Source organism: Sinohyriopsis cumingii, chromosome 19, assembly GCF_028554795.1.
Source record: "Sinohyriopsis cumingii isolate HCF-2022 chromosome 19, ASM2855479v2, whole genome shotgun sequence".
In the NCBI taxonomy this organism is placed as follows: domain Eukaryota; kingdom Metazoa; phylum Mollusca; class Bivalvia; order Unionida; family Unionidae; genus Sinohyriopsis; species Sinohyriopsis cumingii.
The window spans coordinates 26249265-26276906 of record NC_142979.1 but is presented as its reverse complement, the minus strand read 5'-3'; the positions used below and the strand labels follow the sequence as shown (position 1 = coordinate 26276906).

Here is a 27642-nt window from a genome sequence, read left to right as displayed (position 1 = left end):
TCTAATGTCTTGTCATTTGTTTATGCAGATTGTGCATTCAAGATCATCTGCTACTGACAAGCACGAATACACATAATACTAAATAAATGACTGAAATAAATTTGACACTAAAATCATGACTGAAATAAAATTGGAAATTACTACCCAAAAATAAGAGAAAATAAATAGAACACACAGGTTATTTTTTTGGGGGTATATTACATAATGTGAATATTTTAAGGTGTCTGATTAATCATCCAATTTTTTTTGTTTAATCTTGATTACAGTCAGGGTTAAAAATTTACAATTAAAACAAAAACATCTGACCTTCAGATGATGTTATGAATATATTCTGTGTGATGAATTACATATATATTACAAGACAGCTGGCACATATTACACTACTGTTTAGCACAGATTTGGTTACAAACCACCATGCCCACTAATACATATATGTACCCTCAATTTTAACAATTAGGGGATGCATGTAACCCATCTTCCCCCAAACAACAAGACTGAATCAATATGCTCTCTTAAAGTAAAATGGTATTCCTCACCAAAACTGAGTCTTTCCCACACCTGGTTCCCCGCACAGTTCAGTCACTTTGCACAGTGGCACTCCAACCCCCAGCATTTGATCCACTCTCTCTGAAAATGTAATGATTCCAGGCAAACTCTGTTCCTCCTGCAGCAGGTCAAGAGCAGATAACCCACATCTACCTCCTGATTTCCAATGCATTTTTTCTGCAATATTAACTGTGTTTAATACTCCTTCTGAGTCCTCAAGACTCAGGCCAGTATCTGTAAAACAGAAAAAGATCTGCTTTTTTTAAAAAAAAACAAATAGGAGCTAAAATAGTGTGGTTAATGTATATGATTTTGCACAAGTATAAATAAAAAAGAATACAATTCAAGGTCATGCATAGGACTCAGGAGTGAACAAGATGTTAAAGCATGTTGGCATGGTTAAGCAATATTAATTTTATGTAATGTATGATGCAAATAAACCACTCCTGGGTAACCCTGTATACAGAAACTAAACCTATGTACATTTTCTCTTGGATATAGTATATAAATATAAAATATACACAGTTTTGTGACAACCATATGAATCAAAGGTATTGGGACTTGATACAATTGTAAATTATCTATGTTCACTGTAAAATGTGCTTTGCTGATTTTCCCTCTGTGTCTGCTGTCAGCTGTTTTAATAACTTTCCGTTATCAAAAATGTCATGATCCAGTTACAGAACTGTTGGGTTATCCTAATGTGTATTGTCCTCAGAGCAAGAAGTTATGAAAACAGTGAGAAAGTCATGATATCTGAAAAGTAATTGTTCAAATAGGTACATTAGGGGTGGAATGCCTGAAAAAAAGCTATCCATGACTAGTAGCAAAAAACAAGGTGATAGTGGTGACAATTGTTTTTATTTCATACACATAGGCAAACATCAGGGCTTGAAAAGAATTATACTACAGATTTCAACTGTATTTACTGATTGATTCAGTTGGCACTTATTGTTATAATCTTTGTCCTTTCTTTCCTGCAGAGCGGTAACCAGCAGTCATACATCGAGTGAAAGATGTCAATCCTTTTCCCTTAACCTATTTAAAACACTTGTTGAGGTATTTATAGAATGAATGCTTAAGTTTAAAGTATAAGTCACACAGGTCTAGTAGACATCTGCTTGTCGATCTATACACCTTGGAAGATTATTATATAAACACCCTGAAAAATACGTTAAAATTTTTCTTTTAATATATGCTGACAATTTTTTTTACTCAAAAGACAGTAATGAGGTAGTTGTTGTTGTTGTTGTAGAGTTTAGTGCCATTTTTCAGCACAAGATAGGCTATACATGGTGGCCAGTATAAATGGTAGAGGAAGAACCCGGAAAAGCACCACCAACCCACCAGAAGCTACTGGCAAGCTTTCTCACATACCTACATTGGCTGAACCAAGACTCGAACACACGCAGAGAGAAGTGAGATGGCAGTGATCCGTAACAGTGAGCACTTTAGACCACTCTGCCACTTGGGGCCCCAATAATGAGGTAGGATCCATTCTGAAAATCATGCATTGTGAAAAAAAATTGAATTACCCCTTTTATTAGTAATAATTATACATGATATCCTCAGTTCTTGACTCAATTTAGTGCCAGGCTGCCACTGCCAAAAGTTAACAATCAATAATTTTCATTTGAAAGTTTTGTAATAACAACAAATGTGCAGATTACTCAATAATCAGGAAAGAATAAACTTTGGTATAACTTCTTTAAGATTAAATTTTAGAACAGCAATTAAATTTAAAGGTGCCTACATGACTACATTGATATATAATTGAGAACATCATTGATGTGAGAGAAAGTTATATTCGTAATCTGGAGAAACATTTAAGTTTTTAATATGTTACAGACACTGCATGAGTCAAAAGCTGCATTCAATTTGGTTTTCAAAAAGAATGAGTGAGTGAAAAATGCAGAATTGAGAGAAAGAACATATCTCTCACACACATAGAAGAAAGTTTTTGACACTTGGAAACATAAATAAACAAGGCAAGTTTGTAGGCATGCTCACAAGCTCACTTGATACTAAACACCTTTGGCAGTGATGCTATAAATTGGTTATGGGAATAATGCATTGGCCACTGGCACATGATGCATGACTGTTATTGACAAGCTAGCAAAGAATTACATCAGTGTTCACAATTCATAACAATAAGTGGCAAGTGGATTCTTTCTCTCAAATGCAACTGATATCTGAAGCATCAATTTCTTCAAAACCAGAGTGTGAAGGGATGGTGGGGTGGTTTCAGTAGCTCAACACCAAAGCTGTACAACCACTGCACAATACATTATAATTTATCTGTAATTTGTGCGGAGTTTAGCACTTTTCCTTAGGACGTGCATTACTGTAAAATATGAATTTTCCATGCAAAATGTACATTAAAATTCAGCTGTAACCTTTGCAAAGTTCAGCCGGTTCTATTCCCTTCAGATCCTGGATGGTCAGGAAACCAGCTGCAGAGAGTTTCAGCTTGTGGTTTGCAGCCAGGGGAAATGTGCACAATTCCCTCTGCCCATCCATCATCACCTGAAACAGAAGAATTTTTATCTTAAATGAGATCACGTGTCATTGGAAATCTAAATAATGAGACTACTCTTTGATAAAACTGGTTATTATTTCACACTTAAAATGGGTAAAAATTCAGTGCAAAATTTTTATTAAAATTGTGCCATTTTAATCTTTATTTGTATTTCTGATAGTTTATAATCTTTACTGCCCACACTTGCTCAAATAGATCAAAAAAAATGAAAATAAGGTTAAACATCAGTTAACCAGACAATACTGGGAAACTTGTCTGAAAAATTGGAGAATCTAGATACCAGTCATTAATTATGTATATTTTAAAAGACGTGTAGGCACACTTGTTTCATCCATATCATAATTGTCTTCTGGCATACAATCCATACTTTAGTGCCTTGCAGCAAACATAATAGAATGTAACCATACAAACTGGAAATTTTGTATCAAATAAAACAATATCATTCTGGCATTATTTGCGTAATTCCCTCCTGGTATCTTTTAGGTAATCTCTGTACCTTAGATACAAATACATTAAAATGATGTCCAGCATAAAATGTTACTTAAAAAGTTCAGACAAATAACATAAGCTGTAAATCAGTTAGGTTAAACAAAGTATTTTGCTGAAGGGTTTTCAAAATGGCTGTTAGGTCCAAACTTGCAACTTGCTCTCTATCAGTATGCGCTCTAGCTATGATTGGGGTTTTAGACATTTTGCATGTTTTGATGTTATACATGACATAACAACCCCATATGGTAGTAAACTGGCCACATTCAGACAGACCGTACCATTTTTTCCCCAATTCCTTTCGTGACTTGAATAGAAAAATATTCATTGAAAGTACAAATTCCAGAAGGAGGGTTTTAAAATGTTTTCCCAAAGTTCCAGCCAACCAGTAAAAAGAATACTGCACAATAATTTCATTGGCTTATTTGGGCCAATCAGAATCACAAAGTTATATGTTTACATGTAATAATATCAAAAATATTAAACTGCACACATTATAGGCAAAGTATACCAACTATGTGAGAAGTGTACAAGAACACTAATGAATGTGCACTATTGGTTTAAGAGTTACATAAAATTTCAAACTGTGTATGACTCAAGAATGTTATTTCATGCAAAAAATGTTAAGGGTGCTTACTAAAGCCTGAGAAAGGCATTTGAAGAACAAGGAACATAGAAAAAGTCAATTTATTCCTAAAACTGAATGTTCATAAGGCATTTCTTTAACACCATAAGTAAGAAATATGTCAATTTCAGCATGAATAACATGTCAGATCTAGAATTTGAAAAAGTGATCAAAGACCAATAACAAAAATGGCAGATGGTGCATGTGGGGTGGGGTGCACACTTGTAAAAAAAAAAAAAAAGCACAGAAAGGCCTCAGAAATACCTGGAACATGAAAAGTTAATTTATTCTTAAAGATGAATGTTTAGAAAACATTAGAATAAACCCTGATATAGTCAATTGTACATTTCAGCTTCAAATAACAGGTAAAGAATCTGAAAATGTGACCAAAGACCAATATAACAAATGGTGGACAGTGCATGTGTATGAAAACATTCATTTTGATATATTGTATAATATGGGCAATACACAAATACCCCAAACTATTAAAATATAGCCCAAACAACTGTGATGTTACCAACATCTAGATCTCAAAACCAACAATTATACAATATGTAAATCCTGGGATTAATAGCTAGATCATATGAAACAAGAACACTATATTAGTGCTGAGACTGATGTAAAAGAAAATTAATTTCATAAGCATTTCTGCTTTAGACATAGTCATATCTTATTAATTTTAAGTTACTTTTGAATTGAAAATATAAAACAAAATTGTAACAGTTACTGTTTCGAAGTATGCTGTTGTACATAATACGTTTTACTCGGTTCGTGAGATGGAATTTTGATTAGTGATGTATTTTGATTTAAACATGCAAAATACATGCTTAATGTATCGAAGATAAATATCTGAAACCATTGATTTTATATTCATTATTGATTAACTATTTTTGTATCCCGCTCAGTTCAATTTTTGAAAATAGTCACTCGTCTGAAAGATCGAGACGATGAAACATTATTTTTGGGACAAACCAACATTAAAGAGTAGATTTTCAAACTTTTAAATAATGCAGTCAAGGGTATGGTGCTCCCTAATGCAGAAAAATTCACCAAAGCTCGAAGTTTTATAGTAGGGGGTTCTCTAGACCAGCAAGTTGTTCTCCGCCTTTTTTTTTTTTTTTTTTTTTGACTGCCGCCAGTCAAACAAAAAAAAAAAAAGGTGTAGAACAACTTGCTGGTCTAGGGATTTCTCGACCAATATTCAAGATAAATGATACACGTTTGCTTGCTCGCTCTCGATTCCAACTTTCTCGGGATTTCCCAGAGTTTTGGGTTAGTTTGGGGTATTTCGTGCTGCCACTATAATTCTGAAGAAAAAAATAAATCATCCCTAGGCCTGATGTTGATGAATGGAATTGCCATTCATAGTAGCTGCACGAAAATGTTTACTTCCGGGTCGTTGAGCAGTTTTATCCAAATTACAGTTAATGACAATTTTTATACACTCTGTCGAATGGACAAAAGAACCAACTCTACCTAAATTGTTTCAAAAGCCAATTATGTAATGAAAATCTCATAACTGGCTTGCTAATTGTGTTATCCTCAAGATCACAAACCCGACACTTATCAAGTTTCGCGCCATACACGGAATGGATACGTCATCAAAATATGCGCACAACCACCTACGCTAAGACGAACTTATGGCAATAAACAGTTATGGAGAAGTCAGGCTACGGGAATGATTCTGCTGATTTTCACCGATTCCTGGAGGATATTTGTGAACAGTTGAAAGAAAAGTCAGAGGAGGAGGACAGTGTTCCAGTCCGGTTGGTCAACACTAACCTGACGGAGGGGGAACTGGAGGGAGAATGCCTTGATTGGTGCTTACAGTATCTCGCTGCTAGGTACGTTTACATGTCAGGGAGAGGGGGACTAGACTAAGTTAGGTACGTGAAGGTTTACATGCAGGGGAAGTTGAGGGATTACACACAAATAATGTGAACCCAAATTCTTTTGCATACATTTTCACTAATACCATGCACAGTCAATTTTAATTAACGTCGGCGGTTTGGGCATCTATACACAAAACAATGGACTGACTATTTAACCGACATAACAAAAGTATTTCATAATTTAAAAAAAAAAAAACAGTGCATAAAATACTACACAATGCCAACGGTAACAGCAGATTAAAAGACAATACAACGGAATATGAAATGAATACATGCATTTTTGTTAGTATATATGTATGAATATTTATAAAATATCACAAAGAAGTACATTGAAAAATCAGGTAAGAAATATGAGTTTTATTATTAAAAGCACGTACAGTACCAAAAATATCAGCAGATTAATAGAGAAGACAATTGTATGAAATATATATTTTTAGTATATATACATTTGTATATATATATATATATATATATATATATATATATATATATATATATATATATATATATATATATATATTGCACACCACAAAAATATGTACATTAGATATATAAAAAATATAATGTAAAGAGAATGCTTCAGGTTTTAATTGATACTCAAAAAAAATGTATATATACGATTCTAAGAAGATGAATGTAGGATTTAAGGAGGCTCTTGGTGAAGTTGGTTACCTTGAAACTGAATTGCTGTTGACTGTTTGACATAAAACACATTTACAGTGAAGCCTGGACCCTGTCTGTATCAACCTGCTGAATTCTTTGAAATGAGCGATTAATCTCAGTTTATTGGACACACCGTTTCAGACTAGCTTACTTACTGCCCATTAGGCCTCCTTAACTTGTAGGGCAGCAACGAAGCTCTTCAACTTTTGTCTGTCTTTGGCCTTTTTTTCTAGTGTTTTCCAGCTGTGGTGAAGAGTCTTTATCTCAGTCTCAACAGTATGATATCATGTAAATGATGTAGGCCTCCCCTGCTTCCATCATCCCTCAGGTGTCCAATGTAGGCCTCCCCTGCTTCCATCATTCCTCAGGTCTCCAATGTAGGCCTCCCCTGCTTCCATCATCCCTCAGGTGTCCAATGTAGGCCTCCCCTGCTTCCATCATTCCTCAGGTCTCCAATATAGGCCTCCCCTGTTTCCATCATCCCTCAGGTGTCCAATATAGGCCTCCCCTGCTTCCATCATTCCTCAGGTGTCCAATGCAGTGCTTTCCTTAGAATTTTTAGACTTAGAGGGCATCAAATTTGACACTATTTCCAGATTTTTCATGTGTAAGATTTTAGTTGCTGTTTTTGAACATGACCAGATTGCTCAAGTAATTGGGTAGGTTTTTAAAATGAATTACCTTATACAGTATACATCATTTGCAATATATCTCAGTTTACTAATGCATATAGTAGAAAGGTTGCTTTTCTTAGCAAAGAGTTATATAAGCTGTTAAAATCATCAAACACCATTTTACATATTCTGTAATATAAGTTTTTTACATGCCTAACGTCACATACTACTGGTTTGGCCTTAGCTGATATCAATGGTTCTTACTCTGGGAAAGAATAATATATTTTTAAAAAACTTGTTTACCAGAACCTTTACTGGTTCTGAATCAAGGTCAGGAACTGGGTCAGCATTAGATACAGTGTTTCTTTATTAAAACAGGTCAAACAGAACTGAACTGAATTTCTATTTTAAAAAATCGGATCCAGTAGACAAAGTTACCTTATAATAGCATGTAATGGAATAAAAAAAATTAAGACAAACAAATAATTAAATTACTTATACATCACAGCTACCGAAATGGTAAATTAGGGAACATTACCTGATTTTTGACCTAATTAAGCATTTGTAGATCAATAGCTTAATAGTAGTGGACAAGTAGTGGTTGAGATATCGTAAAATATTTAATTGTCTTGCTGTTATTTTTATAGATCTTAGGTATATTGTTGTTAAAATTTAGTTGAGAATGAAGATCTACTCTAAGGAGTTTCACACAGTCCTTATAGGGTATTGTATGGTCTTCTGTTATGAAATTGGCTAAATTTTGCATTTTTTGCTTGCATACCATTGGCTGCAAACCAGTCAGTCTTGATCTCATGCTTTCAGTTTGTTTAACAGGTATCAGATTATTTGGATCTTCTTAGATGTAAGATATGTTGTTGTCATAAGGTGTTTTTTTATGGTTTGTGAAGCTGTCATCTAAAAAGAGATTATATATGAGAGGTCCTAGTACTGTATTAATAAGGCCTTACATTAGTCATTTGGCTGTTGTATTCCAGTTGCATGTACTATATGAAGATCACAGTCTGATGCATTGTTTTTGATATGCAAATAAGTTGAAATTATTTTGATGAAGTTTTCGTCATTGTTGGAAGAGCAAGGTCAGATGCTATCTGGTCTATTAATTGGATCAGATTTTATGTAAATTGGGCTTACATGTAATTCTTTAAATGGATTTCTGGAAACATTCCTTTGTCAGTGCAAATATTAAAAAGGATGCTGAGTATAATACTGGTGTATGCCATATGAGAATTTTAGGTGTGTTATCAATTCATGTAGATTTCTGTGTATCAAGTCTTTTCATGATTTTGAAAACTTTTTTTCTGGCAGTACAGGTTTCAGTTTGAGAGTTGGAAATTTTTCTGGTGGTTGATTGTCATGAATAACTGAGGTTGATAGTAACATTACATTTTTGTTCTTTTAACCCTATTGTTAATGTAGTACTCATTTTCTCATTAACATTTTCAAAGACTTCAGTTCACTCAGTAATCAGGGCATCACAATATTACAGTATGAGCTTTTAATTTTGGTTGATAAGAAAGGTTTAATAGTCAGGCAAAAGTCCTTTGATTTGGGGGACCACTGCACCTTTCAAAGAAATAAAGTCTGATAGACTGTCTTTTGATCTGGGTGACAACGTTTCTGTCTTTTGTAAATTTCCAAAAATTACATAATAGTTTTATATTTTTAAAATTGGTTATGAGCCATATGCATTTTGTATGACCTTTCCAAGTTCACAGTTCATGCATGTGTGGAGCATATTTTTTTTGTGGAGCATAATTATCAATGACCTCCAATAGTAACCTTTTGTGTGTCCAATATTTATCATCAGTATCATAAAACATATCAATGACCTGGTATTTTACCAACACCATCAAACTATTTGTAACTTTTGAATGTAAGTTTTGAAACATAACATTCTTTTAGTGTTGTGTTGCCAGCCACTTGTGCCACATTCAAGATTTATGCTATGACAAAAAGAATTGTGGATTGTTCGTAGCAACAATATATTATTGGGGAGGTGAGCAGTCTTTGATATTACAAGTATGGGTCTCAACAATATTTGTTAAATTTCAGGTGTGTGAGAGTAATTTAATAGTTTGATTTTTTTCCATATTCAAAAGATCACAGATGAGATCACATACATTGTCATGCTTGATAAAAGTAGTATTTAATTTGGTTTTGGCTTCAGACAGCATTTGCTAATTTGTTGGAGTATAGAAAACCACAGACATGTTTACTGATGCAGAATTTCATGAATATTGATACGATTTGGTTTTGTTCTTAGCTTTCAGTTTGCTGGAAAGGTATGCGAAACACTTGTTTTTAATCAGTAATCCTCAGAATCGGTTATTCAGTTGCTTTTAAACACCCATGCAGACTACCGGGTATTCATCATTAAGCTGCAGCTTGTGTGATTCGTCACCACTGTTAGTAATATTAGAAAAAGAATAATAAGAGTAGATTATCTATACCAGCTGCTAGATAGAAACAGTTGTCACACTGTGGTTATCAGTACCAGCTGCTAGATAGAAACAGTTGTCACACTGTGGTTATCAGCACTTATTCTTTATTGTGCAATATTGTTTAAACTATGATATAAAAATTATATATATGTTATATATAAAATGTTACCCTAATTAAAACATTCTTTATGAGGTGAGTGATCATTTGGGAAAACAGTGTGTTACTCAAGGTGGTGTTCTTTCAGCGTGTCCCCCAAAAATTAGAAGTTCACAAATATATGCAAGAATTTGGTTATATTTTCACTGAATAAAAACTTCTATAAAAATATAAAATTAACATATTTGCAGAAATCAAGTCTAAGGGTAGATCATTTTTTCCCAGCTGATGTCAGACCTATTACAGGAGACGAACTCTTACATCTCCAGAGGGAATGTGGCATGGTCTATTCATCCCAGCTCCCATAAAAAATACTGTATACAGAGAATTGAGAATAAATAATGATTACACTACAACTGATTCCTTGCAGCAATTAGTGCAGACCTTTTGTAGGCCTCTAATTTAGGATACATTTGTCAACAAAATGAAAGATAAGCCAGTAGAGCCTAAACAGTCCCTTTCAAGGGACTCTTGTTTGATTGTTGCTTTGGAAATATTTCTACTAAACTGACATGACCCAAGGACCTGCATGTACCCAAAAGAGGATTGGACTTTGGGTGGAGGACAAACTAGAAATGGGAAAAGCACACAGTTATACTTTAAGATAATTAGTCCTCATCCAGAGGGGCCCCAAGTGGTCTAAAGCGCTCTCCGTTACAGATCACTGCCATCTCACCTCTGTCTGTGTGGGTTCGAGTCTCGGATTCAGCCAATGTGGGTATGTGAGAAAGCTTGCCAGTAGCTTCTCATGGGTTGGTGGTTCTTTCTGGGTTTTTTTCTGGGGATTTCCTCCACCAATAATACTGGCCGCCATGTATAGCCTATCATGTGCTGAAAAATGGCGTTAAACCCTACAACAACAACAACAATCCTCATCCAGACTACTGGCGTTTGTATTGTCTTTATCTCAAACCTGCTGTGTGTGTACTTTACAGTGTATTACATTATATAATAAGATAATTATTTGACAACATGCTTATGAGTGTATAAAGCTATTCATGTGGAATAACCCTTGTACTGGTTTTGATAATATTGTACATGACCACATTATATAATGACCTCATTGTGTGTCCCTGATACTGAGGAACTAAATACCTGTTTTTTTTTTTTAATATATAAATTATAACTTCTTATGATTATCACTTCATCTATACAAAGACTAAGCTTTACATGTGGATGGTAACTCTTGCAGATACTTTTATGTTATTTTTGCAAATTCTAGCGGAAGTAAATGCCTGTTTTAAAAAAAAATTATAAGTTATAAATGTTATTCACACCTCCAGTTTTATTGAAGGAAGATTCGGTGTATTGGCTCACATTGTTTGTGAATAATGGTGCTATAAACACCATATCATTAAAGGCCAATATCGACTTTAAGTATGACGATACCGTATATACTCCTACTTTGAGTGCAAATGCAAAGAGTATAGATCCTGACATGTGGATCTGTGCAGTTTGCAGTTGGACTGATTTTATAAGCGAGTATATATTTGTATTTAGAAACAGCACATAAAGACCTTTTTGGAAGAGCTTGTATAATGTAGTTACAGCAATGATCCCAAAAGTATCTAATAATCTAAATTCTGGTCAGTGTGGTGTCTTTGTATACTACTGTATATGCCCTCTTTCAATCTACATACACTGTGTGAATCTTAATAGGCACAATACCATGCTTATGATACTATTATATTGTACATGATTTGGTTTCCATTGTCATTAGCTATTTACTGGTGTGTATCTACATGATATACACCATATATGCTCACTTATAAATTGAGTCCAACTGCAAACTGCACATCCCCAAATCTGCCGTCACATAATACGCTGGCATATCTGGGTCTGTTTGTTAATTGTAATGAGTAGAACAAACAAGATAGACCCAGATCTTGAGGCACATTATGCTATGGCAGATCAGGATCTTTGTTGTTTGCAGTTTTATTTAACTGATAAGTGAGTATATACTATACTGTTGTCAAGGCAACCTTTGTAATTAGCTATGCTAGTTTTGTATTATCACATCTGGGTCTATCATGTTATTGACCGTATGATTTTGAACACAGAGTACACAATAGCATTTGGATTGAAAGCAGATCTCTGCAGTCCTACATGGAGTTCCAATGGACACCAATAAGAACTTTTGTTCTGTAAAGCTTTTTTGTTTGCCAATCAAATCACAGCTTTCAGATTTTTTAAATTGCTCATTCTGAACATGTTGCTATAACTTTAACACAAAATGCAACACTTTATCTGATGTGCTGCTAAAAATATTGAGATTGAGAATTCCAACTGTTGTTGGTGTCTGTCAGATCTCCACATAAGACTGTAGATCTTATTTTAACCAGATTACAAACAGTAGGGCCTCTGATCTGTATGCATATCATTCCATTCTTTTTTGACCAAGTGTGGCAATTGCAGAATTCATAAAAAATAAATAAAAAGATTTAAATGAAAAGAAATTATGATATGAGTACTTGTGTAAAGGTAATTTTAAAATAAGACAAGTCACAGGATATTCAGTATTTGTAGAATACAAGTACCTTGTATACTATAGGTGTATTGTTGCATTATTACATGTGTAAATTAATTGAGGAGTGGTCAAAACAAAATAAGATGGTAATAAATGAATCTCAGACAAAATGCATGCTTTGTGAACATAAAAAAAATCATTTTCGAAGTTGGAGAGGAAAGATATATCACCTTACATTAATAATAAGGTACTTGAAAATGTAAATGATGAGAAGTTCTTAGGAGTAATCATTGGCAGACGTCTTAAATGGGACGAACAAGTAGACAATGTCTGTATGTCCTTCACATCTACAATTTCATTGTTTTTTAGAATAAAAATGTACCTGACAAAGAATTCCAGAATTCTTTACTATCTTGCTTATATACCTGGAATGATTGACTATTTTTCAACAATTTGGAGAAATCATACTAGTTCCCAACTAGTAAGAATTCACAAGCTTCAAAAACAAGCAGCTTTCCTGATTTGTTACGTCCCCATTGATTCATCATCATCAGACATGTTCACAATTAAAATGTTTTAGATAGATGAGAGATGTGTTTTCTGAAAGCAGTTCTGGTTTTTATATATATCATAGGATATTTTCCAGAGTACATGACTAAGATATTTTACAAAATATCTTCTCCCTATAAACTAAGATCAAATTTAACAACACTTTAGAATTACCAAAACTTTGCATGGAACAATTCAAAGGAAGTCAACAGTATTCAAGGGGCAAAATATGGAACTCACTTCGGGCTCACATTCAATCTGCAGATTCGGTTAAATCCTTTACATGCAGTGTTTCAGTCCTTTTTATTATTAAACACACAAACTGGAAAAATATATATTTGAATTCTGGGATTTATTGCAGTGTTACTCTTCAAATTTATCACTTGCTTGATATGCATCTTTTATATTAGCACATTTATAAAAGTATGTAAAAATATCTTGTATATGTAAATTCAGTGTATGTACATCTCTACTTTTGTGCCTAATGTTGCTGTATTACAAAGGATAAAATCCACAATTTTGCAGGATTGCCTAAGGTATATGTAAGCAGACGTGATCATTATCTGCTGTGTATACATGACATTCTTGCTGAAGTCATTTTCAAAACATAGGTTTTGGAGAGATGAAACAAAAACGTATCTATACAGTTAAGTCCTACTGTCATAATGTATTTTAGTATGTATAATTGCACATGTGTTTACCTGTAAATAGTTATTTTCATAAGAGACAAATGAAGATATATATATGTATATGTGCATAAATATATATATATATATATATATATATATATATATATATATATATATATATATATATATATATATATATATATATATATATATATAGTAGAGGGCTTCAAGGAGATTAGTTGAACATGTATTTAACTAATTAAAAACCTCTTTAAATAAACATTATTATTATTGTTTATCCCATTATCCTCATTTATGCCTTAGAGATCCCCAAATCTTTCATTTGATCACCCAGTTTTTATACTAAATTTGGTTTTTACTTGGTCTTACCCCCTCCCCCCCAGTCTTGACACCAACGGTATTTTTGACTTTCAGTCTTGCAACCCTAGGGGATATGCTGTATTACTGATATACATTTGTTATAACAGGATTCGGATATAGCAACCATAACATTGCTCCAGAACATGAACAACCTCTTCAATAACATATCCTAGCTGATTTTTTAATTAGTCCAAGGTTTTATTACCAGAGTAATGAAAGTCTGATTTTGGGTGTCATGTGTTTTATTCTTGATGATAAATAAAGATGCTAAATGTTTCTGTTTGTGAATGTTTGAAATTCGGATGTTTTTCACTAACCCTCTGATTCATCAAAATAAATCTTTACTGATCCTTCCTAATTTCACTGATGCTTCAAAATCTAGCTCAGTTTTTAATTCAACAAGTACAACTATATTTTGTTTTCTGTATCTGATACACATTTTGCTCATCTTTTGTGAATCCACTTTATTTCACGCATCCCTCTGTCATTGTAAACCGCTGTGGTGGCCTAGTGTTTAGAGTGTCTGCCTCTGATGCAGGAGGTCACGGGTTTGAACCCTGGCCGAGTCATAATAAAGACTTATAAAAATGGTACTAGCAGCTGCGTCGCTATGCACTCAGCATTAAGAGGTTAGTGTTAGGACTGGTTGGCCTGGTGTCAGGAAAATGAGACTGGGTGGGACATGATGCTACATATCTGCAGCATGATGTGTTCATTTTTCCAGTGCTAGACATCACTGTAGACTGCCACACTGCAGACATCATAGCAATATGACTGAAAAATTGTTAAAACTGCATTAAAAATCCAAATCTCGCACACACACACACACACTCTCTCTCTCTGCCATTATGTGTAGGGTGCTTAAATTGTTTTATTTAAGGAACAATGTAGAAAGCTTTGAGACCCATTAAGGAATGAATCATCCTGCACACTTAATTTTTATTTTGTATCACTCTGAATACTTGGTGCAGAAAGTATGCGACATCCTGGGTTATGTTTCAGTCATTGTGTTCATTTTTCCAGCATTTATGGAACTTTCTTTGTTTCTTCTCTTGATCGTAATTATAAATTTGCTGTCTCTTGTCATCATCTAATTTGTGTTGTTTCTGTGGCAGCTATAAACCTTGTAAATAATTTCATATCTTTGCAATTGTCACTACATTATAAATGCATTGAATGTTTATCAGAAATTATATAAACATTAAAACATGGTTTGGCATAGTTCTGGATTATTCATTGAGTTGGAGAACAAGACGTTTTAAATTGGTCACCACTTAAGCCTGAGACCCTCTACCTTTATTTTCATTGGTAATGAAATCAATGCTTGGGGGCAGTACACCAGACTAGTTCTGCATGCATGAAGAGTGTGTTGACAACAATCACACTAATTTACTTGGCTGAATGGTTTAATACCAGTTCATTTGTGTTGCAAGCATTTAATGTGCCTTGTTAAGTGCACAGTGTTGGTAGGTAATCAGTTAACACAATAAATAGATCAATTACCATTAAAGGAAATGCTGACTGGTGCTCTACTTTGATAATCTGACACATTGTAACTGTTATGAGGACTGGTAATAATTTTCACTGCTCCAGCGGATTGATGATGACTGGGTTTTAGTGATGCAGATTAGCATTTAGATTTCAACCCCTGGGTAAATGTCAAGATTCGTTCCTTTCTCTTATTTTTGTTAGCTTATTTGTAAAGGATGCCAGCTGTAAGAAAATCTCATTATTCTGAGTCTACATGGATTAAACATTCAGTAATATAGCTTAGGGTTCTTCTTGGTGTTTCTATTCAATACATTGTGTAAAATTGTTGGACAGTTCAGGGCAGACAATAATAGCCCACAAGAATGCTTTCTTGATCAACCAGCATACATGCCTGTGTACCAAATACATGTATATGACATTTTTCCTTTTAGTGTGATGCTTTTAAATAAATTGAGTTAGAATAATTCGATAGGTGGAGCATAAACACTGTTCTTAAAGTTCCAGATTTTGGAAGTCAAAGTAGAGCAAAGCTCCACCCTTGTCCCACTTATCCTACACAGCACACAAGTGTATTTTCACCTCAAGAAGGTCAGGCACAGTGCATACTAATCGGAGGGGTGTTGAAAGAATTAGGATTAAAACTAAAGCAGTAATTCACACAGAATATAACCTGTAAACACCTGTCATTTTGATTTATTAATAACCCTAACTCTACCATCATCCTGCAATAATTTGATCAGAATGAATATGTTGAAAGAGAAAGAGAGAGAGAGAGAGAGATGCATTAAATATGAGAAAATACAGCAGGTTAGATGTCTTTTCATAAAGTAAGCCTGTTGTTTTAAACCTTAAGCACTAGTCTCATGAAAACCAGAATCTGAATTTGAAAAAAAGAAAGTAATTCGTATTCTGCTTTTATAACAGGAATATATAACACTGCATTAATTTTCTACAGTCATTCATCCACTTAGAAATTTGTTTGTTTTAGTTAACAAATTACAACATTATCAAGAAAGCATGGAAGAAAATAACACGTATTCATATTAAGTCATGAATATCACACAAAATGAGTTTCCAGCTAAAACCAGCACAGATATTAAAAAACACAGTTACATCCACAACAAATATATGTATCCAAGAGCAACAGCTGCCTGCAATCCTGTCATTCCTTGTGATTACATCTTTACTCTCTCATATTATTAGTCTTTTCCTCTTTGCTTTTGTATGCACCTGAACATAATATAATAATAATAATGAGGACTTTGTATAGCGTCTAATCTGTAAAAGCTCTAAGCGCTTTACAACATTAGACAACACCTATAAGATAAAAAACATATATAATGATATGATCACAAATACAAACACCATGAAATTAGAAAACATAGAAAAAACATGCTGAGAATATTTAAGGTAAGTAACATTATTGGGTCTTTAAGTTTGTTCTTGCAGTCGAAATAAGTGAGTTTTGAGAGCACTCTTGAGTGTGATCACTGTATCTTTGTGTCTAAGTTCAGTGGGCAATTCATTCCACGTTGGTGGGCCCTGGTATGCAAAAGAACGCTGTCCATATGACTTTGTTTTCATAGTGGGAATAATGAGTATACGATTGTCAGAAGAGGAGCGTAAGTATCTTGCTGGTGTGTACACATGAGTGATGTCGGATAGGTATGTTGGACTAGAGTCCGTCAGTGAAATGTAGCACAGAGAACAAATTTTGTGTTTGATTCTGGATCGAATGGATAGCCAGTGTAGGGTACAGAGCAGCGGGGAGGTGTGCTCTGATCGTGGTACTCTAAGTATGATCAGAGCAGCTGTGTTTTGAAGTTTTTGGAGTATATATTGAGATGAACCAGACAGAATTGAGTTACAATAGTTCAGTCTTGAAAGTACTAATGAACACACAAGTGTTTTAGTGGCATCAACTGAAAGATTTGTGAATGGAGCTGATGCGTCTCAGCTCAAGATATACAGCCTTGCATATGTTCATGACATGTTGGTGGAATGTGAGAGTACTGTCCAGAGTAACACCTAGGTTTCATACTGATTGTGTGAATTTAATGTTGGTGTTGCTGATATTTATTGTTTGAGGTACAGGATGTGAATGAGAAAGTCTTTATGTTGTGATCAGAATGGCCTCAGTTTTATCATCATTCATCTGCAGCTTGTTACATGTCATCCATGATTTCACATTAGAAATGCATCTCTCTACACCTTGGATGGTAGCTAGATTTGTATATTTGGGTGTCATGGACGTACAATTGGTGAGACACTGGAAGATGATCTATGACACTTGAGAGCAGCTGAGTGTATAGAATAAAGAGAACAGGTCCAAGAACAGACCCCTGTGGAACACCACAACATAGATCAACTGGGCTAGAGTGTATTCCATTTGCAGACACAATTTGTGTCCTGTTGACCAAGTAGGACTTTAACCACAGTAAGGCTGTATCATGAATGCCAAATACATGCTGGAGACAGTGAAGTAATATATCATGGTCTATTATGTCAAATGCTGCAGACAAATCAAGGAGGGTGAGGACTGTAATCTTTCCGCTATCCAAAGCAGAGAGAATGTCATTGACTACTTTTAGAACAGTAGTTTAGTACTGTGGCAAGGGCGATATGCAGATTGTACATTGCTAAAAAGACTGTTGGGATTCAGATGAGGTACAAGCTGGGATAGAACAACCTATTCTAAGATTTTTTATATGAATGGGAGATTAGAAGCTGGGCGGTAGTTCTTTAAATCGTTATGATCTAGTGTTGGTTTCTCCAGCAGAGGCTTTACAATAGCAGTTTTGAAAAATGATGGGAATTCCCAGGATGAGAGAGAGGTATTAATAACATCAGTTAGTGAAGGCAATACTGGATCTAAGCACTCAAGCAGCAGTGATGTTGGAATTGGATCAAGTTCACATGACTTTGGTGCACTCTTCATCAGGCTTGTATGTATGAAATCCATATGACAATGTCTACCAGTTTATTTTAATAAATACCCATGTTTTTGTAACTATTTTTGTTTCCAAACTTACAAATAAATTAAATAAAAGACATATTGTTTATTTGCTTAAATTTAGTCTCATTTGTGATTTTTTTCAACCTCAAAATATATCTTCCTAGCTGTAGGATTTACTTTAACCTCAAAATTATGTAATTTTAACAGCCATCAAATACTTTGCATTTGGTCTTGGATGGATACCACAAATTTTGAATGTTTCTTTGCCAGATATATTGTTTTTTAAACAAATAATTTTGGCCATCTTATAGTTCGTAGCACCTTTTGCAACTTTGGCAATTGCTAACAGCAACAGAAACATGGATGGACACCCACTAATGGAAAGTTCAAGGTATACTTTTATTTTTCAACCAAAAAGTGTGCCCACTGGGCCATGATTGGGGAATATGCGACAGAAAAAATCATGGGATATCTGTGAACCTGCACCCAATGTACAACACAACACTGATATGACATGAATACGCCTTCATAGGAAGCAAGTCATTTATAGTTGAGAGGCATAGGCAGCCATTATTTTGTGCTGAAAGGTCAGCTGATCAGTCTAGCATATTTGCATTATGATATTTTTGGACATAAAAGGAAATGTGCTGAGCATGAACTTTTTTCTGACCCATGATACAAGTTACTTAGAGAACTGGCATGCTCTTAGGCAATTTGTCCCAACTTGTGTACCATGATAAATTTGTATAATGCTTGTACCATGTCCTTGATATACAAGTTGTTGAAAAATGTTAATCACCCAAATTGATAAATCAATCTGCATATCTAACCAAGTAATTGCATATTATAAAAATTAATCCCACAGTGAAAAGGTGTTGGAGCTATTTGCACTGCATTATTAGAAGAAAAAAATTCACTAAATGAAAATCACCTTTGTGCACACATAGCTTCGTCAGTTTTCAGCCATGTGATCAATTGACCAGCATCTGATGAACAAGTAGGTCTTTTGGAATACAGTAAAGCCAGTCTCCATCGTCTTTTCTAAAATTGGGAAAATGCTAAAGATTTTAAATGCATATAGTCACCGCTTGGCGACCTGGGCAAATATATTTTTGAATATAATTGTGGTATATCTTTAATTTCATTGTCTTAGAACCTTGTTTTGTATCTGTCCTGGACATTTTATGGACAATTTTTGGACTATACTGTTTTGGAATATGTATGCAGTTAGGTCATTTAGTATATACATACTGTAATAGACCTGGGGCTCTAAAGCTTATACATATGTTTATATATTTGCTAATGACAGAGTGTGAATGAACAAGTGATGATAGTAAAATTGTATATTAACCCTCAGTTTGTGTCGCTGGTTGTAGAGTATCTGTTCGGCACCACCAGACCTGTTCGGTGTCCCGGACAAGCAGTGATTGGTTATGTTTACATCACATGACTACTTTCCAATGAGTATAAATTGGAGTGAAATTTGAAATTCGGCTGATAGCTGTCAACATTAGCGCTTCTATCAACATCTCTCCACCATATAAAAGAACACTGCATTGAGGTAGTTATAATTACAACTTTATTGGATGGCATTAAAAAGCTCACAGATACTTATAAAAATAAGACAAGTCTACAAATTTTAATTTCTTTATTCTCAAAAATAGACTGGAATTATATATAGTACAACAATAGGAATCAATTCAATTCAAACAAATTCAATTCACTGCTTTTGATTCAAGCTTAATATAAAAGTAATATGGTGCCACATAAATAAGCAGCTATCTCCTGCCACACTAAGAATTTAGGGTTAACTTTCAAAATACTTCATGGGTCGTCCATTTCTCGCTGAATGATTATGTTAAGGTTATAAAGGCCAGCATATTATAGCATTTGTTTATTGCATACGTTACACGTAATCAAATACGTACATTCATGTTTTAGTCATATTTCTTGTACTAAGCATCTTATCACAATTTCATAGTCAAAAATAAAAAGGTCCTGACTTTGAGCATTCTTGCAATTTATTATTACGTTTACCCAAGTTATCCCATAACCCCCACACACACAATCTGTTACAATACCTTATTCAAGCTAGAGATTGGTCAGTTTTCTTTTGTATGTATTGATGCAGTGAATTCAATATTAAAATCGTAATCACTGTTTTTAATATTTCTCATGTAATATGATTCAGTTTAACTTGGTACATATACAGCTTATGTTATGAAACTTACATATTACAAAAGGAGGTAGATTTACTTTCTGTGTTTAGTATGTCACAGCATGTGTCGTATTCATTTTTTGTTCATCTTGTACTTTTATGTTATATTTAGGTCAAACTCACCCAACTCCTGGGACAGCTCAGGCTACCTCATGTTTCCTAGGTACTTGACCGCAGGCAAGTCCAACAAATTAGGAGAGTGTGTGTGATCTGGAATTTTAACGTAGCTTTAATAAAAATTCATAATATTGCTACGATGTCTGCATTGTGACAGTTTCTAGTGATGTCTAGCACTGGGGCATCATGCCACAGACATGTAGCATGATGTTCCACCCAGTCACATTATCTTGACACCAGGCTGACTAGTCCTAACACTAACCTTTTAATGCTGAGCACCAAGCAAGGCAGCTGTTAGTACCATTTTTGTAAACCTTTGTGACAACAGGCCGGCCAGTCCTATCACTAACCTGTTAATGCTGAGCGCCAAGCGAGGCAGCTGTAAGTACCATTTTTGTAAGTCTTTTTTATGACTCAACCAGGGATTGAACCCACAACCTTCTGCATCTGAGGCGGATGCTCTAACCACTAGGCCACTGGAGTGGTTAAGTAAAGAGATAGTGGAAGAGAAAGTGGTTGTGTATCGTTCATAACATTTTTTGTTCTGTAAGTTTTATATGGCATGATCTTGCCACATTATATACATATGCACCTTTATTAAATTTTTGTTCGTGCTGTATTCTCTTATTTTCAAACTGGCCACAGTTTCTTCCATCATTCTTATGTCATTTCCATCTTGTATTTAATGGCGAGGTCAGTCTTGTAGTTTCTTGCACAGACGTGATGTTGTGAATATTTGCTAATTAAAGCAATGTTTTGATTAATAAGGAATAAATATTTATATTTTTACTTGCTCATTACATTTTAATTGTGATATATGTACATATCTGGGATGTGCCAACTTTCAGGTTTGCATTCAGAAAATCTTCAGCCTTGTCTGTTGAGAAAGACCCCTCAGATGTAATTCATCACATTGAGACCTATCTTATAAAATACTTCTTTCATTCACATGGAATATGTGGTCGGAAGGAGACAAAGCCAGTCAGAACAATCTCAGCTATTGCTTACATAACAGATATGGTGCACTCTACCAGTGGTGAATCCCCAAACACATCAGACTGATGTGTATTCTTAAAACAACTTTTGAGGTTATTTCACAACCTGACAGAAATGACCAAGCTATGTTCCATTCGATAGCCTCTGGCAGTTTGTGGGATTGCCTTTTCTAAACAATCTGCTTGTCAAAGACTGTTTTGATGCCAGCTGATTTTAAGGTTAGTTGTAAAGCTGTACCGATGTCACTTTTTGTCGATACCACTTATATCCAATTATTAAAATTGCCGATACCGATTATGAGACCGATTATTTCAAGAAACCGCCTGTTCTACAAAAAAATGCCCTATTTTTGTTATAACTAACTATACCTAAATTGGGTTGCGGATTTATGTTAACAGTTCAAATGTGGTCTCAAGCTACCATACATGTGATAACTATTTCTCACATTTTATATCCCACCTTATTTCTTATTGTTAACTCATATATGCAAATAAAACTCTTTATTAAATAACATATTTATTCTGAATTAGTTTTTTGGGGGCACATATGCTTTGTGATATGTTTCTCCATTCCTTCTTTTAATTTAATGATTGTAATGAATGCTTATATATATGGTACAGTAATGCCAGGTCAAGTTGACTCAAGTTTCATTGGTGGGAATGGAGATCATAATTTGCTTGTCAAGAAAAAATCTACAGCATTCAGAGATCATTCTTGGGATTTAGGAAGCAATTCACTAACAAGCAAAGCATGTAAAGCATGGCAAAAATAAATTTCTGAACTCCTGCTTGACAGAGATGTACTTTTTGAAGCTAGCCATAAAAAAAGGGTGGGTTGGCATTTAATTCGTGAATGTGTGAAATTGATGATTGCATTATACGTCACTTATCTTAGATTGCAAAGTATGATCATAGGGTTTTAGTATTAAAATGTCACTATCTAAATAAAGTTTCTTACAAAACTATTATTTGGAAAATAATATACATAAAATTAATATAGATTTGCTTAATACCTGATGTTTCTTTTAATAAAAGAGAGACTGTAGGAAAGTAGATATTTTACATATATAATGCATTTATTTCACGTGACAACAGTTAGACCTATGCACTAATGGTGATGCGCAATGCAAAGACCATGGAAGTAGTGCAAAACAGTCATGTAATGATTTATTTTGTAATATTATGGCTGTATTGCTTGTTGTCAATAAAGTAATAACTATCCCATCTTTTTCAATTTTCATTGCCTATTACATTAATAGTCTTGGAAAAATATTCACTACTTATTCAGGCGACTTTTTAAAAAAATTGGCAACAAAATATTGAGATTGGCGATTTTTTTTTTGGAAACAACTTTTTAAAAGCCAGGACCATCCCTGTAATGTGTATGCTGAAGTTCAACAGCCACACGAGGCCTCATTGGCTGGTTGGCTGCTGTGATTGGAATGAGTGCATACATGGTATTGATAATTTGTTGTGAGCAGACAATCAGTGGTAGTTTACAGCAAGCGTGTTAAAAAGTATTTACTTTTAAGAATATACTGTCTTTCAATTAACCCCAAAATCAAATGTTTATTCCTTAATTTCCACTATTTAATTCTGATTTAAAATTCAAACCATGTCAAGATGAATGTTATGATTAAATTTATATTTTGAAAATTTGTTTACATCGGCACTGATTATTTCTGTTGATACCGTTTATACGGATTGTTCCAATAATCTGCCTGGTTATGAGTATGGCCGATTAATCAGTACAGCTTTAGTTAGTAGGTATAACTCCTGAGATTTCTTTGAGAGGTATGTTTGGAAAAATGAGGCAGCCATCTCTAGTGATTAACCTCTAGGAGGATTTTGTTCAGTGTTATTCATGTATGAAATTGTAGCACCCACAAGTGGTGTTTAGGTCTAAAAAATGTGTTTCCTACTGCACTGTAGGGTAGGTAGATATGCTATTTTTTTAACATTATATGTTTATATTCATGTACTGGGCTAAACCAGCTCATTTAGATGCACAAATCAATATCATGATTTAAAAAATTGTAAATTATATTATAATTATCAATATATATAATGTATTAAGCACTTCAAGTACTGGGCTAAAGCAGCTCAGTTTTGGGGAATTTGGGGAGGGGTTAGCCCGGGGAGGGGGATGTGTGTGGGTCAGCAACGAAAAAGGAATGGTTGGTCGAATGGAAACAAGTTTTGTTTGCCTTATGATCTGTTGTGTTGTTTACATGATAATTACAAAAGACTGCTAGGTAAACAATTAAATGGATACAGACAAATTTCCACAATCTCACAAGTTGATGTGTCAAATATTTTGATGCATGTCAGGGTGACTGGATTATAAACATTATGTAAATGGATGAAATGTGTCCACAGATCCTTCAGTTGTAAGCATAAAGAAATCATTACAAACAGCGTAGCGGTCTTCATTGTTGATGTAGTTGATGAGAAGAGTCTGTTATCTTATCTAGGCAAAAATAAAGTTGATAAAGCTTCTCCCTTTGATGCAGGGATGTACAAATTTTATAAAAGTCAAGAGCAGGCTGACAGGAAAAGTCAGATGTTCTTGCTCTGTATATGCCATCTCATCAACATATTTATCTACATGTAAAATTGACATAATATATTTTGAATACCATTATCTGAATGTGGTTTTGAGGTGCAAAAAAAATAAAATGAGAACAAAGTTAAAATAAATAGAAATTGATTTCCTTTAAATATCCATTATTTTATTATATTTTTTACTCATGTTGTGATATTATGTTGTGGGCAAGTTCAGATTTTCAAGTCAGCTTGCTCAGGTCAAATTCCTGATGCCGTCAAGATTTTTTCATGTTTTAATATTTTTGTTTAGTTTTGCTTTGTGAAGATTGCACTAGTTACATGAAGACATCTTTTCAACTGACAATGTTTGAGTAAATACTGCATTTACATGAGGTTTTTAAGCCCAATGTTTTTGTGATCAGATTTTATGAAATCCCCTAACTGTTTGTATGTTCATTACCTTATCTCCTAAACTGCCGGGTTCAAATTCACCCAACTTGATACAAAGTTTGCCCCTGTGAGAGATTATTGTATGATTTTATGGGAGGTCCAACGTATATAAAATTGCAGTTGCTGTGACACTTGATGTTTTTTTTTTAAAACCAAAGTTTATACATGCAGTAGTAGCAGAGGTGGAGGACATATTAGTACTAATATTAGTACCCTTACTCCTACCTCAACAAATCAAGTTGAGGCTACGATATCGTAGCTAGAGGACATATATAAGCAATCTTTGCTTGGGTTACAAATTCTGGGTCTTTTTCTGAAAGGGGAGAGTTGACGTTGGGGATAGGATGAATATTAAAAAGTGTAGGTCGTTGCCATGATGGTTTACTGCTTTCGTGATTTTTTATTATACTTTCCCCACAGATTTTTTTAAAACAAACAAAATCATGTATTAGGACACTTTGTCTAATCTCTGTAGCATTTTTCAATCATTGTTACATCCCACATATTTCCTGTAAGCCAGGACTTCCTATTTCATTTTTTTTTCTCCTCAGTTGAATAAAACCTTTTCTTATGAATAATGATGAAGCATCACTCTTAGGCCAAGATGGACCTGAACTTGACACAGGAAGCTGAGAGTCCAATATTTCACTTGACCTGGATGCAAGATTTCTTGTTAAAGGTTACAGTAAATACAGTAATGGTTCAGGTTAATGTAATATTGATCTTTTCATTGATCTATTGTTTAATTTTTAAAATATTTATTGATTTACCATTGCCTAGTATTAGGGTTTTGAACCCACAGATCCAAGACTTGTAATTAGATATATTTGGTATCTAATTTCCTTTCTATCAAGCACTGATGTTGGAATAGATATGGTACCTGAGCTCTAGACCTTTAAGTACAAAGATAGATCTCCAACTATCAAGCACTACTTTACTACATTCTAATCTAATCTCCCCACATCACAGGCAGCTTCAGAAAAAGATCTATTACCTACACTTCTAGCTATCAAGCACAACTAAGTGGTAAGATATGGTACCTAATCTCCCAGCATTCAAGCCCTACTCATTGGATATTAGAGTAACTTCTCAAAACTGCTGTAGGGACACAAACTCAGTTATTCAAACTCCTGTAATCCAAATACAGTGTACGAGTATTCGACGAACTGCGCATCTGGTTCTGGCAAAATTTATTTTTTGTTCATATCTTTTTTACATCTGAAAATCAATAGAGTACACTCCTTTTATCAAAATAATTTAGCAGTCCAAAATTCTCTAGTCCTCTTGAAATCATGGCTCATTATCTGAAGTGTGAAATGTTTCATGAACGTCATCTGTGAATTACCAAGAACTGGATGCAAGCAGCCATGATCGAGAACACTTTAGATGCATGTGAGATTCTCTGCTCAGATTTGAGATTGCAGTAAAACACCAGTGAGCTATAAGCAGGACTTGGCAGAATAAGAGATACAATGATGACAATTTCAATTGAAAATGTGCAAAACAAACTGCTTTTAAGTTTCAAGTTGGTTGTTTAAATTAGAAAAACAGCTGAAGAGAAGTGAATATTACATGATGAAGCAAACTAACTTGTCAAGAGATCAATTCATTGACTCATCCAATCTAAAATTTTCATGAAACAATAATGACATTGATAATTTTAACCATTGTTTTTGTCTTTGTTTTATGTTCTGCCAAGGAAATGGCTTCCTAAATATGTAGTAAGAATACAGAATACATGTACTTTGTTTTAATTCTGAATCATTTGGACTGAAGTGAAATGTGTGAGTGACCTGTACCAGTAACTTAGACCACTCAGCGACCCAGGGCCCCCTTATTTCCAGTGGAATGGAGGCAGTTCCTCATTGGTACTTTGGAAAAAATTAATTTCTTTGTTCACAAAATGATTCAGTGTAAGACACCAATGAGATTTTTGTTTGGCATTTTTTCATAGCAATATCGTTTTTTTTTATAGCAATACCATTGAAAATTTCAAAAGCATATTGTAACTGTGATAATGGCAGGGATTAATATTAATAACATTTGGTGCAGTCTGTCAGAACTATAATCATTCTTTTCTTTTTCAAGAGATTATTAAATATATTTGAGGACTCTAGTAGTTGTTACATAGACTGTGACAACTGTGTCGAGAACTGAGGTATAGCATTTGTCGTCGAAGCTACACAAAACAATGCTTTATTTTGATGTCAGGCTGTTGTAAGTTAGTAGTATATGTTGTTTGTAAACATGTTGAAGAATAATTTTTTCATTTATCATTTATTTCATTAAAAGATCTATGCATGATTACAGCTGCACAGTATACAGATGTACTCTAACAGAAAATTGAATACTAATACCACCTTCTTACTAAACAACTGGACATTATGATGGCATTTAATCATAGCAACCTCACTGCAGACATGTTAAAACCTGAAGTGTCAAACATTTTGCCTTAACATTTTTGTTTTTAAATTTATTTTTACTTATGATCAATTTAATTAATATCATTGTGATTTCCATTTTTGGTTGCAAATAATATAAGCACCAACTTTAAGTTTTGCTCACTATTTCAGGAAATAATTACATTTTTCAAGACATAAAGACACTTATTTTTGTACCCTGAATTCTGTACCTTATATCAAGCATAGTTCTAGAAATGAATATAGATACGAGTTCTTGTTTCCCAGCTTTCAAGTGCAGCTCTAAGGATAAATATTTCCTAATCTCCCACCTGTCAAGTACCACCATAGGGATAGATAGGGTAACTAAACTCCCAGGCACTTAGCTCTGTCTTAGCTATCTAATTAGTGATGGGTCAAGTCTTCTCATCCATCCACAAAGACAGTTTCCCCTTCTCT

At 34.2% G+C, this 27642-nt stretch overlaps 2 protein-coding genes across 4 annotated transcripts in view; one reads left to right on the top strand and one right to left on the bottom strand.

The window, feature by feature from the left end:
- Positions 1 to 6063, bottom strand: part of LOC149775321 (DNA repair protein RAD51 homolog 3-like) — a 38315-nt gene extending 32252 nt beyond the window's left edge. For 2 of the 3 annotated variants that reach the window (XM_089944165.1, XM_089944167.1), the window contains exons 1-3: positions 5673 to 5781; positions 2943 to 3072; positions 537 to 780 (exon numbers count right to left, since the gene is read on the bottom strand). In XM_089944165.1, the coding sequence (XP_089800291.1) occupies positions 537 to 780; positions 2943 to 3069 (371 nt within the window). In that variant the 5' untranslated portion in view covers positions 3070 to 3072; positions 5673 to 5781. Of the gene's footprint in view, positions 1 to 536; positions 781 to 2942; positions 3073 to 5672; positions 5782 to 5978 lie in introns of those variants that run through there. The other variant, XM_089944166.1, reaches the window with a different exon arrangement.
- The window catches only part of LOC149775320 (protein phosphatase 1F-like), a 53557-nt gene continuing 31744 nt past the window's right edge, over positions 5830 to 27642 (top strand). Inside the window, exon 1 of the mRNA XM_089944164.1 lies at positions 5830 to 6040. Coding sequence (XP_089800290.1) covers positions 5853 to 6040 — 188 coding nt within the window. The 5' untranslated portion in view covers positions 5830 to 5852. The remainder of the gene's footprint in view (positions 6041 to 27642) is intronic.